The 17,269-nt window shown below is 47.0% G+C and overlaps 1 protein-coding gene and 1 long non-coding RNA gene across 3 annotated transcripts in view; one reads left to right on the top strand and one right to left on the bottom strand.

Moving 5' to 3' along the window:
• Positions 1-17,269, bottom strand: part of LOC145523619 (uncharacterized) — a 219,204-nt gene that overhangs the window by 142,424 nt on the left and 59,511 nt on the right. The window contains exons 2-3 of the long non-coding RNA XR_014066783.1: positions 14,368-14,518; positions 13,644-13,694 (exon numbers count right to left, since the gene is read on the bottom strand). This is a non-coding gene — a long non-coding RNA (uncharacterized LOC145523619). The remainder of the gene's footprint in view (positions 1-13,643; positions 13,695-14,367; positions 14,519-17,269) is intronic.
• TBX20 (T-box transcription factor 20) overlaps positions 12,063-17,269 on the top strand; it is a 46,163-nt gene continuing 40,956 nt past the window's right edge. The window contains exons 1-2 of one of the 2 annotated variants that reach the window (XM_081534259.1): positions 12,063-12,767; positions 16,140-16,398. In XM_081534259.1, the coding sequence (XP_081390385.1) occupies positions 12,641-12,767; positions 16,140-16,398 (386 nt within the window). In that variant the 5' untranslated portion in view covers positions 12,063-12,640. Of the gene's footprint in view, positions 12,768-14,533; positions 16,399-17,269 lie in introns of those variants that run through there. The other variant, XM_081534258.1, reaches the window with a different exon arrangement.

The raw sequence follows: 17,269 nt of genomic DNA on the forward strand, positions 1-17,269 counted from the left end.
AATAGTAACCTCATTTCTCCTTAATGAAGTCACCCCTTTCCTGGTCTGAGTCACATGGTTTGGGAGGACTTCCACTACCCTGAAACTTCAGGGGTTACAAGTTCCCAAACAAGTCAATCAGTGAACCCCAATCCTTTGGATCATGGTTTGAGGGGTTCAAGGCACATTATCCTAAACCAGGGCCAATGAGATATAAATGACATTTTCTGGACTCCTTTGATGACTATTTCCTAATAGGTAGGTACCGAGAAGGAAGAACATAGCCAGGATACCAGCAGACAGCTATCTTGTGATCTCAAAAAAAAAAAAGGGGGCCTAAGAAAAATTACCACCAACACCAAGAAGCCAGAAATGAGAAAAAGATTTCCTTTGTGCCTTGAATCACACTTTACCTATTTAAATAGATGGGTGGACAAATTCCTTTTATTGTTAAAGTAAGTTGAAAAAATTTGCCACTAGCAGTCCATGGGGTCGCAAAGAGTCGGACAACTGAACTGAGCAACATAGAATCCTAACCAGTGTACACATTATCTCAACCCCTCCCCCTTCCTTAAAATTGTGTTTCAAATACTTGTGTTTTATCTAGTCATATGTAAATCCCTCTCTTCTACTCCCACCCTCCCACCACCCCCAGCAAAATGAGCAAATCAATCCTGTAGGCCTGGCAACCTTAAATCCAAAGATGACTGCTGTACAATACAATCCAGATGACAAGGAGCTGCTCTAGAAGTCAAACCCTGATGCCAAGGGCAGGACTCTGCCCAGATGAAGCCTTGCTGTAGAATTCAGATTGGGTTCTTTGGACTTCACGAGCATCATCAAAACCTAATATGTGTGAGCCTTGACTGAGAGAGTGTAGCTACATAAATTAGGAAACAATGATAGATAATGAGAAGGCTTTCTTGCCCCTAAGCAGAGTCCCTGTCAGAGAATCAACATTAATTTGAAGTCAAGTAACCTGGTTCAAGGACATGACCAGCAGCATAAGTGACTTTGGGAGTGTCACTTTATGATCTAGGCTTCAATTTTCCATTTCCTCATCCACAAGATGGGAGAGGCTGAATGTTATTGACCCTGTTGGCCTTTTCAAACATTCCATAATGTCCTGGTCCCTGCTGTACAGTAACCCAAGCTAAGGACCTCACAGCCCTCTAAGTAACATGTTTGTGTATGGTGGGGTGGACTGGGATGGGGGGTAATTGCTGGTGGTTCTTTTTTTCTCAACTTGTGCAGAGTCAGTCATGCTTTTTCTAGTATTTACCCTTGACAGAAACAACAGACATATCAGAATAAGAAGCCACCCTTTCCTGTTAAAGGTGTGGTGGGAAATTATGAAAGTTGTAAGTTTCAGTGTGGGACATCTTGATAAATCACAGATGGCTTCTCAGAAGTGCTGGGAATTTCTTGTTTCTCACTGGCTCTGGTCAAATACAAAGCTAAATGTGGTCAATAGGAAGACTATAGTGCCATGAAAAAGACTAGGAATTCAGGAGTCTCTTGGGGTGCTCTGTTAGGCACCAGGGGACCTGAGTCTAGTCACTCTGAGTAGAAGAAAGAAATACACAAAATTCTTAGATGCTTTGGATTCAGGTAGACTTTGAGCCACACAGTGAAAGATCAATGTCCAAAAAAAGTATTTTTTTCAGAATTTTTAAAGAATAGCCATTTATAATAATGTCTTATTTTTTTAATACTTGCTAATAATGTGATCCATTGGGTCATCACAAAAGCCCTGTGATGTAGAAAATATTTCCTATCAAATAAAATCTATGAAGTGTATTTTACAATCAAATGATGTATATAAAAGCACTTACCATAGACTTTGATATACATTAGGTCTAGGTAAATGTTAGTTAGGGCTTTCCTGGTGGCTCAGACAGTAAAGAATCCACCTTGCAATTTGGGATACCTGGGTTCAATCCCTAGGTTGGGAAGATCCCCTGGAGAAGGGAACAGTTACCCACTCCAGTATTCTCGCCTGGAGAATTTCATGGACAAAGGAGCCTGGCAGGCTACAGTCCATGGGGTCACAAAGAGTGGAACACAACTGAACGACTTTCACACACACACAAATGTTACTTATACACTATAACTAGCAGTTATATAAGAAGCATTCAATCATCTTCCAGAAGGATGTACTGTGGCACAAAGGACAAGGACTGACAAGAAGTCATCCTGACTAGTAAAGGCCTTCAGAATCCTGCCGTGAATGGTAGCTTCTATCCCCAGGTGCCTCCTTAGAAGCACAGAACTTTCTGAGGTATTTTGTTTGCTTGATTTCTTCCAGACACATTGGTTTTAAAGTGTTTTTGGAGTTGCAAAAGAGAAGGGGCTATAAGTGCTGGGAGATGGGGGCACAAGAGAAAGGAAAATAAGAATTTAAACCTATACTCCACCAACTATTAGCTGTGTGATTTACAGTAAGTTAAATAACTTCTCTGTGCCTTTGTCCATGAAATTCTACAGCCTCCTCATCTTTAAAGTGGGGAAAATGAGATAATACAGGTAAAGTGCTTAGGATATTGACAAGCACATATAAGCGCCTGAAATAACCATTATATGGGCCGTTTACTTCATGTCAGATGAAGAAAGTCAATTCAAAACACCTCTAGGATTTTGGGGAGACCGATGAGGTGAGACCAGTGCTGACTGAAGCTGAGCACAGTCCTTAAGTATTGGGCTCTGTGCCCAGCACATCCCACTTAAGAATATTCACAGACATTCACTACTTAGAAGGTTACTTTAATACTTAGTCTTGCTTTGCTAATTATGTTTTGCTGATTAGAAACTACTGCCGAGACTACTGGGGTTGCTGAGAGTGCTAATTTTTTTTAGCAGCCATCTGAAAATAACGGTGACAGATTGTGCTGTTTGGACTTTTATCTTTAAATGGACCATGTCAATAGGGCATTGTGATGGGAATGCAAAGAGGAAACTTCAGAGGCTAGAAGACACAGTTGTATGATTCTCTTTCCTGGCATTTCCAGACCTGACATTCAGCCCTAAACCTGACACCCCAACCCCAACATGAATATTCCTTAACATCAGGAGACAGTTGATTGCTTGTAGGAAGATTAAAAACAAACCTAAAGAATGTGGTTTGTAAAAACACTTTGCTAATAACTAATAATCTATGCTTAAGGAGACTCTACTCTGTGCTCAGCATTCTACACGTGCATATGTTAGTCAGTCGTGTACAACTTTTTGTGACCCCACGGACTGTAGCCAGCCAGGCTCCTCTGTCCATGGGATTCTCCAAGTGAGGATACTAGAGTGAGTAGCTATCCCCATCTCCAGAGGATCTTCCCCATCCAGGGATCAAACCTGGGTCTCCCGCGTTGCAGGTGGATTCTTTACCATCTGCGCCATCGGGGAAGTCCCATGCATCATTTTATTTAATGCGCCCTACAGTCTAATAACGCAGGTGTTTGTATTCCATCCACTTTACAGCTAAGGCAAAGAGGTAAAAGAGACATGAAGTCCCCAAAGTCACAAGCAAGTGGCAGAGGAGAAATTAGATCCCAGCGAGTCATGAATAAATCCAGCAAGTCTTTAAGTAATCTTTGGACTTCTTTGGTCCCTCTACACTTTTTTTTTTTTAATTAAACGGGCGGGGATGGGGTGGGGAATGCTTTTTTAAAACAACAGATAAAATTCTAGTGTAATAATAGTATTAACACCATTTGTGGTCTGAACCTTCTTAGTTTATCTTAGATGCATCATCTGAGTTTATCTTCAAGAGGATCTTGAGTTAAGTATCTAAGCCGATCCATTTTACAGATGAGAAACTGAGTCTCAAAAAAGTTCAGTGATTTGCTCCAACGCCAAAGAGCTAGTAAAGGTCGAGTTGGGAGGTAGGAAATAAAAGTCTAATAAACTGTCAGCTTGAGAAGAACTGGTTTGAGACAGCGCTAGCCGCCACCAGACCCCGCGGCTCGGCCTTTCTCAAAGCACCCCAGAAGCGCTGCAGCTGCGTTGGGACAGACGGCGGTCTGGGGACCCAGCCCCCACCCTGCCCTACGCTAATGGGGGTAAAGCTCGGCCGGCGCCATCCTGCAAACCCAGTCTGATAATAGCCCTGATTAAATGGCGAGGCAGCCAACGGAAGGCTCCCGCCGCCGCCAGCGCCACCGTCAACGCGCCGACTAGGCAGGGACTGGCAGTGGCGGGGGCTCTAACTTTAACGTCTGCGTCCCGGCCGCAGGGACTGCGGCGGTTGGAGCTGAGGGTACTGTCTTGGGCCTCGGGTCCTGGGTTGGAGCCGCGAGTGCAGGAGGGTGGCCCTAGGACCGCCAGCAGAGAAATAGGTTAGGGTCTGCTTCTCCACCGTTCGGTCGTTCGCAGGGACCCCTAAGGTGTCGTTTTAGGAAGCATCTTTAGGAATCTGAATCCACCTCTAGCGTCACCAAGTGATGAAACTTGGTGGAGTTGGGCGTACTGTGCTGCTGTCCCCTTCACTCTGGTCTGTTGTGGTCTCTCCAACGTGGAGGTCTGACCCTATGACAGCCGCAAAGGATAGGGTGGGTTGGAGGGAAAGAACCAGCGGATCCGCGAGGCGACAGTGAGCCTTGCAAGCCCGAGGGCTCGGTGAGTCTGCGCCTCTCGGTTGCGGAGTGTCGGCTTCCTGCTATCGCATCTGCCTTACTGGGGCCGCGGCTCCCAGTGTGCTCAGCCGGCGCCGGGCACTGTGCAAGCCTCTCGCTTCGCGCTAGGGAAACTAAGGCTTAGAGCAGTCCAGATAGCCCAGGGTCATTTGACCAGCCAAGGACAAAGCTGGCTTCGAATCTCCAACACTTGCAAGTCTTCCTCCCATACTTGCGGGGTACACAGAGGCCAGTCAAGCTGTGCACGATTTCCAAGGCCGCCCCGCCTCCATCCCCCTCGCCGCCTCCTCGAAACCTGTAGATTAATCGGTAATTAACCCCATTAAAAAGAAAATAGTGACAAAGCGCCTGGACTCGCGGTCTACGCGCTACAACGAAAGACCTTTACTTGGCCCTCCTGCTTTGCGCTCAGGGAGAGTGGACCAAGAACAAGCGAGTTATATCTGCCCACATTTGGACGATCAACGTTCTCGACCAGGTGGACCAACAACAAAGACAGACAGATGTTTACGGGTTTCTGGGGCTGCCATTTATAAACAGACTGAGAAAATTCAGCCCATTCCTCAGAACTGCCTCTGTTTCCAGAACTGGAAACTAGCCAAATTAGCGACAGCATTCGATATGGGTTAGAGGTTAAGATTGTGGAGCCGAAAGACTCGGCTCACACAGTCCAAGATCAACTGCTCTTCCCCGTGAAACTATCTATTCGTGTGCCCAGATCAAGTGAGTTACTTTGTGTTCAGCGTTCGGAACCTCATTTTCTGCAACTTTAAAATGTACATGATAATGCTATGCGACTGATATTATTATCAACATTACCTATTTCTTGGAAAGCCTACTGCAGAGACTAACACATATTAGTAGGCAATAGCTCTTTGTAATGCATTGAAAAACTAGCATCCAGGCTTGAAATGTACATAGAATGCCCTCCAATCACATGAGTTAATGGAAGGAAATGCAGTCCAGAGGCCAACTGTGGACCTCCAAAGATTTTCCAAGGAGGGCATTCACGACAGAGAGGCCAAGTGTCTCAGCATCCCCAGGGACCTGGCCCCTTCCTAGTGGCAACCTATGGGTTTCTCTTATACCACAGAAATTGAATGAGACTCAGAGACTTTCACAGACCCCAGAGAGAAAGCTGTTTCTTACATTGCTTACAATTCCAAGGTGGAAACTGAGGCTCCTGAACACAGTTCTCCATCCGATTTAATCTGTATCCATTACAAATGTGTAATATGTCTTAAACTGAAAAGGGGCCTTGCCCAAGTTCCAGAGTTGGCTAATACCAATATCTGTGAAGTCCTTTACCCTCACGAAGACATTAATCTTCACAACACACTTGATATAGTTTGTTTTTACAGATATGGAAATGGAAGCATTTTCTCCGAACTGGTGTTTCTAATGTTTCTAATGCCAGGCCCCATACCTTCTTCTCCAAGCTTTTTAAATTAAAGTTGTTTAGTCGGCCTTTATGCCCCTACATCCTAAGAGTTCTTTCAGTTCACTGTTGAGAAGACTGTAATGTATACTTTTCACATTGATGCTCTTTTATAATCTCCAGCTAGGTTTTGAATCCTTGATAGGCAGGAATCATATGCAAATTATCCACCACCACCCCCCAATAAGGCAGTGCCTTGTCCAGAAGGAAGGAATGTCCATAACCATAAATAGGTTCAATTGGCAATGATTGCTGCTCCTTGCTTCCTCAAGTCTTTATCACAAGTTCTATTTTGTGTGTGTGTGTGTGTGTGTGTGTGTGCGTGTTGTGTGGTTTTATGTGCGTTTGTTGCCTCCCACCAGACTGTGAGTTGCATGAGGCAGAAATATTAGGGTTCTGATCAGTGGTTTATTCATCCAGCTAAGCAGAGTACCCAGCCCAGGGTAAGTACCAGGTAATATCAGATAAATGAACAAATACTATGCATTCTTTATCTTTTGTGAGATACATACATCTTTGTTCCCTTACATTAATACATGCTTCAAATTGTCTAGAACATGCTGACATTTGAGAACAGGCACCCAAGTCATTACTGAGTGTATTTTGCCCTCCACAGGGAAGAGAATAAGATGAGCTTCAATCAAATTGCTTCTGGGTAGACTTGCAATGGGAGCAGGCAGCAGAGACCCTGCAGGACTACTTCCTGCCTGGGTCTTCCCTGCCTTGAGCTCCCAAACCTCTTGATAAGGACCTGGACAAGTTGTCACCAAACAGCAGGTTCCAGCTCCTGAAAAGCAAAGGCAGAACCTCCTCCAGCAATCACTTAGTTGCTGGAAGGCTGGATCACCTTCCAAAATGCAGTAACCACTGTAAGTTTCATTAGGTGATACCTGATATCTGCAAAACTGACGCTGCTTTGCGGGAGGAGAGGCGCTAGCAAGAGAGCTGTGGTTGCTCTTCTATGGAAGTTGCCTCATTTAATTTTGAGTTTGTTTTTAGACACCTAAGAAACCACAGCTCAGGAAGCATGCTCAGTGGTCCTGTCTGGCTACTGCCTTCCCTATACACGTCGGACCAGGGCATCTGGCCAAGAAGACCTTCAACCTGAAGCAGGGGACCGTCCTCTGCCCGCTTTCCTCCTCCTAGCGGGAGATCCCATTGAGTCAGTCCCAGGTGCGTGATAATAGCGACGGGGGAAGGGATGCTTTCGAAACTAGAGATTTGCGTGGGAAGCTCCACTCTACTCCTTATTATCAGTATAATTTCGATCAAATTCTTAACCTCCCTAAGCCGGCCGAGACTATGATGAAGCCTAAAATTTAAGGCTAACAAAAAAATAATGTTTTAATGCAATTTAAAGAATCAAAATTCATGCAAAAATTCATGATGTACGAAATGTCTAAGCGTTACAGACATAATTGGTCAGCAGCCAGGCGTTGAGAAACAGAAGGTGAGGATGTCCCAAAAGGAGGATTGGAAAGGCGGGTGGGAGCACTTGTGGAGGAAGAGGAGGGAGGGTGGAGAAGGGGTGAAAGAGAACAGATCTGGATTCCTAGCTCACAGGATCAGAAGAGATCTTTCTTTGCTGTTCTTAGGATCACGCTGCGAGTTGTGCACCAGTTCCAGCGCACAAGTTCTTCCCTGGTCAGCAGGAGGCCTGTGGTGCTTATGTCCTGCAGCCTCGAGCTCCTGGGGGATGTACAAGCATGCGAGTGGTCAAGGGAAGGAGCTAGAGGGTCGCAGCCCTGAGGGAGCAGTCTGTGAGGAGGCTCTGGGGCTCCGCACCTGATCTCTGCTTTTAGGCTCGGTGGCGCTACGCGATGGGAACCCGAGAAGGCCCAGGGAGTGCAAGTTCCAGTAGCCTGGTGATGGCGCGCACCCACAGTCGAAGGCCTCTTTGAGCCTGAAGAGTGCCCGGGGCTCTGGCCCCCGAAGAATTTTTCCCTTCACTATTCTGAGGGCGTAGGCCCTGGAGATGCGTGAGGCCTGCTGCCTTAAGCCCATACGACATCCCTTTCCTCAGTTCCACAGCTGGGCGCCAGAGTGAAGTCCCCGCCTCATGTGAGGGCGCGTGCGAACACCCACCCACCCACCTATCTACCCATCCCCACACAGGGACAGTCAGATGACACACTCTGGCCGCGCCTCTCGAAGAACTGATCTTTGCCTCGCCCTTAGAAACGGAATTGGGCGGGGTGCCTTGCTTCGCCCCGTCCTGGGACCTCCGGAGTGAACCGGAGCTCCGGCGGACCGGCCCGTTCTTGCAGCCAAAGCTGGACGGGGAGCTTCTCGCAGACACTTGAATTCAAGAAAACTTAACTCCATCAGGATGTGCACTTGTAATTCCAGAGGAACTCCGCGGTTCCTCTGAGGAAAGGTTTGGACCACTCCATTCCTCGCACAATGAAATCCGAGGCCGCACTGCGCGCTCCCTACGCTGCACGACGATGCGCGCTACTCTTGGCGCGCCCCCGGGACGTGCAGCAGCTGCTTTCAAGGGGTTGCGGTCGAGCTCCCCACACTACTTCGGGTGGCTTTCCTGTTCGGTAAACCGAATTTATGAATCCAAAGGCACGGAAGCCCATTTCTTTTGCTTTTAAGGCGTTTACCAAAAAGAGCGGAGGACAGGATGGGGACAGGATCTCAAGAGTAGAGCTGCCCGGGTGTTGAGAAACCAGTCTCCTATCTCGACCTCGGGTACCCGGCGGAGCTCTCGGTCTGGCACCGGGTCCTGCCGCTCCGGCACAGCTCTCGCCTCCTATGCCGGTGGAGGGTTCCTACCGCTGTCAGCGGAGGGTTCTGCGTTAGCTTCAACATTCGTTTAAGCAAGAAGCCATTGGCCGAAATCGTGAAACCGTTTCTTCCTGCACAGTTCTAAGTCGACCAACTTTTGAGTTTCGGAGGTTACAGAGGAAAATTTTAAGCGGCGCTGTATATAAGGAGACATCTTCCGGTCTTCCATATAATCAAACTCCGTATAACCAATTTCAGGCATATAACCTCAAATTTTAATTCCTGAGTTCCAAAGTTTAGCAAGTTGTAAATAATGGTCCATTATCACCATGAGACCCCAATCCATACATTCCAAAACTGTCTGCACAGCTACCTGCATGTGAGCACGCGAAAGAAACATCTCTGAGATCGCAAAGTTGCAGTTCAAAAATCAAATTCAATAAAATTCTGTATTAATAGTTCATTTATACTGGGGTAACGGTTCAGGCACTTTATGCACTTTATCTCGTTTAATTCACAGCGATATTCTAGGTAGGAATAAATTAATTAATATAATTAATTTAGATGATGAAACTAAGGCTTTAAGAAATTGAGGTAATTTATACCGAGTCTCAGGGAGGGCTAAAGCGGGTTAAAGTCAAGATTCAAAGTCTTCTCCAAGTGCAATGCACTTTCTGGACCCCTCTCTCCCCAGTCTCACCCTTTCCCCCACCCCCGCCTGACGTCAGCCTAAGATGGACCTTCTGGGAAGTGTTAATGTGATTACTTAGTTCCAACCCCCTCGGTGGCTTTACCTATTAATCCGCGCTAACACGGAGGGACCTCAGAACCGGGCGATCTTCTCTTCGGGTGGGCTTTTAATCACTCTGTGATGGCACCTCCCTGCCAAGTACCGGTTCCCGGCTTTTACAGCACAGTATTGATTTGTAAAGGCAATAAATCTAAGAGCAGGGACAGTGCGCCCCAGATAATTATGTTGCAGTGTACATTTTATTGCTGCGGTTTCAACACCAACAAGATGCATTGCTTTTTAGGGATCCCCCAAAGGCTCACCTCTCGAGCCCCGAGTTTGTTTAAAGTGGACTTTTCAGTTCCTCTGGTTTGGCGCCTGCCTCTGCGCACTAGCTTAGCTAGCTTAGCTTCCTATTTTGTCTTTAGAAGGATGAACAGTCCAAGTTCGCTGCCCACCAAAGACCCAGAACCAGACTAAGAGTGCGTGGGCAATTGGGAAAAGTGGAAACTGACTTGGGGCAAAGCATTTTCCTCCTTGCTCTGCCAAGTTTTCTAAAAATGTCCCTGTCATGAAATTATTCAAATTCCAGCCTCAACCACTAAGATAATTAAGAAAAGATATGATGCTTCTTCTGTGTAGAAATGCATTGTTTTTTTTAAATCGAGGTATTCACAATAAGTGTTTGAAAACTAAAACCAGCAAATAAGATTTTCGATGCTCAATTGAAGCGTCAAGTTCTAGACTATGCCATCGCTCATCCCAACAAACAAGGCCCCCCTCCCCCCCTCCAAAAGAACCGCTCTTGACAGAAATCTTCCTTCCTGGCCAAACCCTAAGCATTTGAGACAGGACAGGAACAAGCTTGTGTGCCTTACATTTAAACAAGGGAAATGTCACTGTTGCATTGATTGAGGTGGAGTGTGTTTGCCTGCTAGGGGGAAGATTTATTAATCCAAGAGTCTGGATTGTACAAAAACAGCAAAGGACCAGAGAGGCTCAAGAATAGAAATGAATCTTCAGGCACGGGAAGTGGTGCTGCCTCTATTCTTACTAAGGTTTAAGCTGAAAGCATTCTCAACCAGCGTTACTTTACTATGGATCTCCCGTGTGAAGAGACCAGGCACAGCTGCAGGGCTGGGGTGTCATCAAGATCTCTGCCTGGAGTGCAGGTCCTGTGCCTCTAGCCGGCTGGGTTGATTTTAGGGGAGATGCATCACCCTGCTAGCCAGACTCGGTTTCTCACTGCCAAAGCAAATGGACATGGGGTAGACAGTATAAATCGTTTCCAGCACAAAAATCTATAGTTTTACGAATATCCCTCAAATTTATACATACACTCTCTGTACACAGAGATATTTCAAAATTGTTCCTTAGTCACTGTTACGCAGTATGTTGTTAGAAACTATTGACATATGGTGACAAGATAGGCTTAACTCACAAGTCCCCCACCTGTCATCATGCTACATGGCTGATTTCAACTTTTGAGTTTCAGCTTTTTCCCCTCATAAGTTTATTTCAAGGGGTGGAGAATGTCTGTGCCAAGGAGAGAGGAAAATGTGGGGGTGAGTAATGGGGGGCTGTTTTCTTCTTCTCTATTTTAAAAGACCTACCAAGAGGCTCCTAATCGCCAGACCGACTGGAAAGGAGCGCAAATATTTACATGTACAGCTTGAGTGTGTGTGTCAGCCTGAGTTTACACGGCTCCGAGTGAAGCGGATTACCCCGCGAATTTGGAGAATTTGAGTTATTCAAGCTGAGCAAGGCCAACGAGACGACCCCCACAACGCCGTGGGAAGTCAGAGTTTGTGAAGACTGAAAGCTAGGCGTCCGCCAAGCGCCGGCGCTGCGGGGCTCGCACTCTCCAACTGCGCGTCGCATAGTCCCCGCAGGGGGCCGCGCCATCAGCACGTCCACCGTCCCTCACCTTCCCTTCCGTCAAGGCCCGATTTTCGAGTCCCTTTCGGGAATAGGAACCCCGAATGAGAGGCGCACCAGTGTGCAGAAGCAGCCGTGGCTCTCAGAGCATCCTTTGCCAGATGCTTATAGCCCACTCTTAGCGTATCGTTCTCAAGGCTGCTTCTCTCCAGACCCATTGTCTAGCAGTCCGATTCTGAAGCCCAACGGGTGCTGTGATCCAGCCCTTCACGCTGCCAGGCGAATGGGATCTATCCCGTTCGCGCCGACTCTGCGGCGCCAGTTTCTGTCCCACTTCAGCACTTTCCAACTTTCTTTTGGAACTTTGATTACGAGTAAGAAAAAGAATGGGAGAATCAAGAATTCCCCCAGGCTTCCTCTGGTCTAGATTCCTGCAGTGGGCCACTCCTAGGATCGCAGGTCTTAGGACGCGACAAAAATGCCCCCTCCCGACAGCGAGCACCTCCCTCCCACTCCGGAACTGCAAGACCTGACGGGCTGCATCCGCGGTCGCTGCACTAGCCTGGTGGTGGCATCCCATTCCTCGAACGGATGCCAGGTTCCACCGGGCTGTGCGTGAGGCCACGCGGGCACCGCGCCCCGGGCGCACCCTCCCCACCCAGCCCGCGGCCCCGCCCCCGGCGGCGGAATCAGGAAGCGGTGACGTGTGGCAGCGCTGACTGGCTGCGGGCCGCCGGGATCGCCGCTGCCAGCAAATTAAGGCGCTGGGCTTCGAGAGCCCGGGCGCAGTGTCCTCCGCGCCCCGCCGCGCTCGCACGGCTACGCTCAGGCTCCCAGGCATCCGCCCCCTTTCAGCGATTCAGAGCCACTCCGACTGTCCCGAGTGGGGAGGGAGGAAAGACTTGGAGCGGGCGCTGCAGGACCTCTGGGCTTTGCGCAATTCATGCTAGTCTCCAGCTTCCGGCGGCGCAGTCTGTGTCCCTGCGGAGCGTCCCGGTACTTGCACTCCCGGTTGAGCCCGCAGTTGGTACTCTCTGGCTAGTTCGAAGTCTCAGCGGCTGAAGGCTCTTGCGGTGAGGGAAAGGAGACACCGGTGTGGAGCTCTTGGGAGGTTGGGGCTGACTAATCTAGAGTCCCTGGCTCCCCTCTGGCTGCACTTCGAAACTTTGCGCTGTGTTTCGGTCTTTGTCTCTCTTGGGGAAGCTGGACAGCAGTTCGGCAGGCCCGGTCCCTGGCCAGGACCGCACACTGGGGGCCATGGAGTTCACGGCATCGCCCAAGCCCCAGCTTTCTTCCAGGGCCAACGCCTTCTCCATCGCCGCGCTGATGTCGAGCGGCGGCTCCAAAGAGAAGGAAGCTACGGAGAACACCATCAAACCACTGGGTAAGTCAGGCTGCTAGACCATCCGGGATGGTTAGGCATGGGGGCGGGCGGGCGCTGCACATTTGTTTGTCCTTCTGTCCCCTCGCTGCACGACGCTGTTGAGGGTGGCCACCTTTCCCGGCTCGCGACAGCTCTGACCCGCGGGCCACAGACGATACGTTACGGGTGGGAGAATTTTTTTTTTCCCCTCTTAGGCCCAGATTCTTTGGGGACTTCACAGTCTTGTTACATGCAACCAGTTTCCTACCTCATGTGTCGCTTTCCTTACCGATCTGTCTAGAATCCTTTTGTCAAGTCGAACATCCGGGGTGTGTGTGTGTGTGTGTGTGTGTGTGTGTGTGTGTGCAACATTTTTGGGATAAAAGATTTAGGGATGAATAATGATAAAAGCCCCTTTTTAAGACTCGACAGAATTTATGATGCATCTAACACCTGCTTGTGCATTTGCAACCAAGGAGACTGTCACTTCACAAGAAAGTAGTTTAATTTTGTTTTTCCCTGACTTGAATAAATTACACAAAGTCAGCTCCTTAAGACCCCTGTCTGGTGCTGTAGAATAAGTCAGTTCTAACCGAATGAACCATTTTCTTTAGAGAAGCTCCAGATATATCAGTAAGACATCATTTCATAGCTGCTGTCACTTTCAGTGGAGGTTGGCAAAAACATTAGCCAGTAACCATTTCCCAAATTCCTTAACTTTTAGCTATACTGTTTATTTAACAACCTTTACCATTTATAGAAGACACTATTCTCAGAGAAAAGGGAGAAAAGTGACTATATTCCCCTTAGCACGAGTGAATTGTGTGAGAAAGAAACTGCTGGAGATGTGTTTCAAGTCCCTTCACAACTGGGAGAAAGAAGTGTTCTCATCATTACCTTCTGGGTCCCTGGGTAATAATTAGTTCCCATCCTGATCATCTGGTAGCCCTAAAACAGTGAAAAGCATCAAGTAAACTTAGGGTAATTTTTTTTAACTTTTTAATTTCATTTTTTTTTCCTTTTCTCTGTCCTTTCTCAACATTTTAACATCTCACACCTTGAAACACAATAATAATATGGAAGATGAAATGTTAGAGAAGAAAAATAAGGGGCCTCAACAGAGAGAAGAGAGAGCTAGAATCCCTGCCGAAACTTAGAACCAAGGCAAAGGAAGCAGGAAGATCTGCAGAAAACATGTCAAAAAGTCTCTGCTCCAGGGTTTTCACTCCCTTTCCCTGGTTCTTCCCATCTAACCTCCCATGTAAATCTAAAGCTTCCAAAGCAATGGAAATAACCAATCAGACAAACTCCAACTGTTTAGAAAAAAATTCATCACCAATTTCAACGTTAACTTTGTGGCCCTTCCCAACATTACCCACTCCTATTTAGGAGGCCTCCAAATTCTTTATAAATAAATGCCCCCATTACTGTTTGGTAGCTAGCAGGAAAAGAGAATTTCAGGTTAAAATTCCTGACAGATTTACAGTAGACTGGGAAACATGCTAGCTGCAGCTCTACTGTCATTTCAGCATTGGTTCCTTCTCTACTTTCCTGAGGGGGAAAAAGTACCTTCCTCTGAATTCTAAACTATAAAACCATTCGCAGTTCAAAGCACACCCACCTCATTCCAGTCTGTAAAATGAGCATCCTTCCTCCCCTGAGGCTTTTGAGACAGGCTCTGAAGAACTTGAAGGCATCTTAGTCCCTTTCTGGGGCCAGTTCAACAGAGCACTATTAGTGACTATAAGCCAAGACTCCAGCAGGTGAAATACCTGTTAAGAGAGAATGCTCTACACTAGCGAGATGCTAAAGAAACTGTAGGGTGGGAATCAGAGGTGTCTCATGATTGCTCATTTAAACACATTAGGTCTATTCAAAAGAACTACCTCAGACAACTAAGTCATTACATTTTTAAAAATTGAGATATAACTGACATAAAACATTGTGTTAGAACATTTCTGTATCATTTTCTTCTCCCATTTCCCAGCCCTGACACACTGGTTAGTTTGGAGCTTAGGGAATTTGCCTTTTTCAATTGTCAGAAAAATTTTAAGGCTACTTATTAATTCCCTATAAAGATGTTATGTGAATGTGTTTCTGAAAATATTAGTAGAAAATATAATTTTGTGATCGCATGATTCTCTTTGAATTTGTAAACAAGGATATGATAATTAACTTGATTATTCTTATTTTAAAATTTTTCCATGAGTTGGATTATTGCTGTTAAGAGAAGGTTAAAATTCTCTACCTCCTGCTTGCCTGCCCCAAGTCAAAGAGAAACAAAACATTATATATATATGTGTGTGTGTGTGTGTGTGTGTACACATAGAACTTGTTTCAATTCCTTGAGGGCACTTAGAACAGAGTTGTTTTGGAGTTCAGTTTCACATTGTGGATTCAAGTAGTTTCTTTTTTAAGGGACGCAAGATAATTGGGCCAATTACAAAACTCCCCCTGTATTCCATCAAAGTGACTGGTGTAGTCCCAGGCCCTTATCAGCTGTGGAGGAGAATGTGTGGTTCATAGTCAGTGGTATTCCAGCCTGATGGTTGATGGAAAACTGGTCTTCCTACTTTAACACTCTGCTAGTCTGGGTTTGGGGTTTTTTTCCTCATAGAACATTTTTTGAGAGAGAGAAAATACACACATTGTCCCTCAAGTAACTGTTTCAAGCTGTGTCCAAAAAATTGGAGAGCGTACTCCCGTGATATAACAAGCAATATGTTAGTCTTTCATAAGATCTCAGACTGGGAGGGAAATTATAAAAATGTTCCAATCTAACATCTGAAAGTCTGGGAAACTGAGAACTGGGCAAAGAAGTCAAGTGACTTAATTTTTTTTAGAAAACCACATCCCCAACACCACACCACACCACACCCCCTTTTAATTTTCTCTTACGGGGAGAGGGCTCCAGGAGGGAAGGGAGGTTCCTCTCAAAGTGAGGAAGGAGCTGATATTTTCACTGCTTTGATCTCCATGGAAAGTGTCTCCTCTTTGTCAGAGAGGAAGAACTGGTACCAGGGCCCACAAACTGAGAAGAATGTGGAGGGATAACAACAGGAATATTTGTTTTTAATTCTTTATGATCATTGTTGTCGCTATTATCCACTCCTCACATTTTTTCTTCTCCAAAGTGGGTTTCAAGTAATGGTAACAAGCCATGGTTCTAGAACTCACTCATTTGGTTCAGTAAGCAAGCAAGCAGGAGCCATGCCGCTCCACAGGACTCTCAGGCTTGGTTTATATAGTGAATGGTTTTCACTGCCCTCCTGGAGATCCTGAGCATAACTTTTCCAAAGTCAAATCTAGGTACCTATTTTAGTTGTGCTGCTGTCCTTTTTATATCTTTGATTGACAGAATTAGCTGTCATTCTCAATTCTTTTTGCCTGCAGAACAATTTGTTGAGAAGTCTTCCTGCACTCAGCCCCTGGGAGAGCTGACCAGCCTAGATGCTCACGGGGAATTTGGTGGCAGTGGTGCGGGCAGCAGCAGCCCCTCCTCCTCCTCTCTGTGCACGGAGCCACTGATCCCCACCACCCCCATCATCCCCAGCGAGGAAATGGCCAAAATTGCCTGCAGCCTGGAGACCAAGGAGCTCTGGGACAAATTCCATGAGCTAGGCACGGAGATGATCATCACCAAGTCTGGCAGGTAGCAGGAGGGCCTTGTCGGCTGAGGAGTGGGGAGGGGGGAACGGTGCCCTGTGTGGCACAGGAAGTCTCTAGGAACTGGGTGAAACTGCTAGTACTGAGCTTGAAGAGGACACTTTGCTCAAGGAGGGTTTCCTTCCACTGACTTGCTTTTGGAAAGAGCTACTGAGACAGATGTCCAGGCATTTGCTTTCTTGGGATCTGGCTATAGGAAGCCATACCCCCACTCTAAGGGCAACAGAATGGGCTCTCTCTCCCTCTGCAGCCTGTTTGTCTTTTGGGTGTTGAGTTTGCATCTGGAGGGAAGCGGGAACTCGACTTGTGCCTGCTGCGGTGCAGGGCGGGCTGCTCCGTGTTGTGAGGGAGGCAGGTGGCTTCCTTTTTATCTTCCTTTTATTTGCAGAAGCTCCCATTAAAAACTAAAATTAAAATCTGGGAGAAAGAATGAAATTTGAAATGACCACACTCCTGGTAGGAGGGAGCTCTGGTGCGGGGCCCCTTGACGCCAAAGTCGGGGCTGACTCAGGGAAGGCAGGAAGGCAGCTCCTGGGACTGGGGCTAAGGCTCTAGGAATCATTGGCCCCTTGGCGCCCGACTGCTCCAGCTCTCAGGTCTCTGGGACGCACCCTCTCAGAGTCTCCCGAAAAGAAAACCAACCTGTGAACTCTGCTCTGGCTTTCTACTAAGGCAGGGGTGAGTTTTCTCCCTGCAACATAAGGAAGTTATAGGACTCTGTCTGCTCTGGAGACTTCGGTTCAGAGCCTAATGGGCTTGATGATATAGCACAGGATTTTCCCTAATTGCAGACCTTTGGGTATTAATGAGGACTCCTGTAGAGATGACACTTAAGATTATCTAGACTTGGGAGAAGG

The sequence above is a fragment of the Giraffa tippelskirchi genome, chromosome 10, assembly GCF_054371585.1.
Source record: "Giraffa tippelskirchi isolate mGirTip1 chromosome 10, T2T-mGirTip1v1.2.pri, whole genome shotgun sequence".
In the NCBI taxonomy this organism is placed as follows: Eukaryota; Metazoa; Chordata; class Mammalia; order Artiodactyla; family Giraffidae; genus Giraffa; species Giraffa tippelskirchi.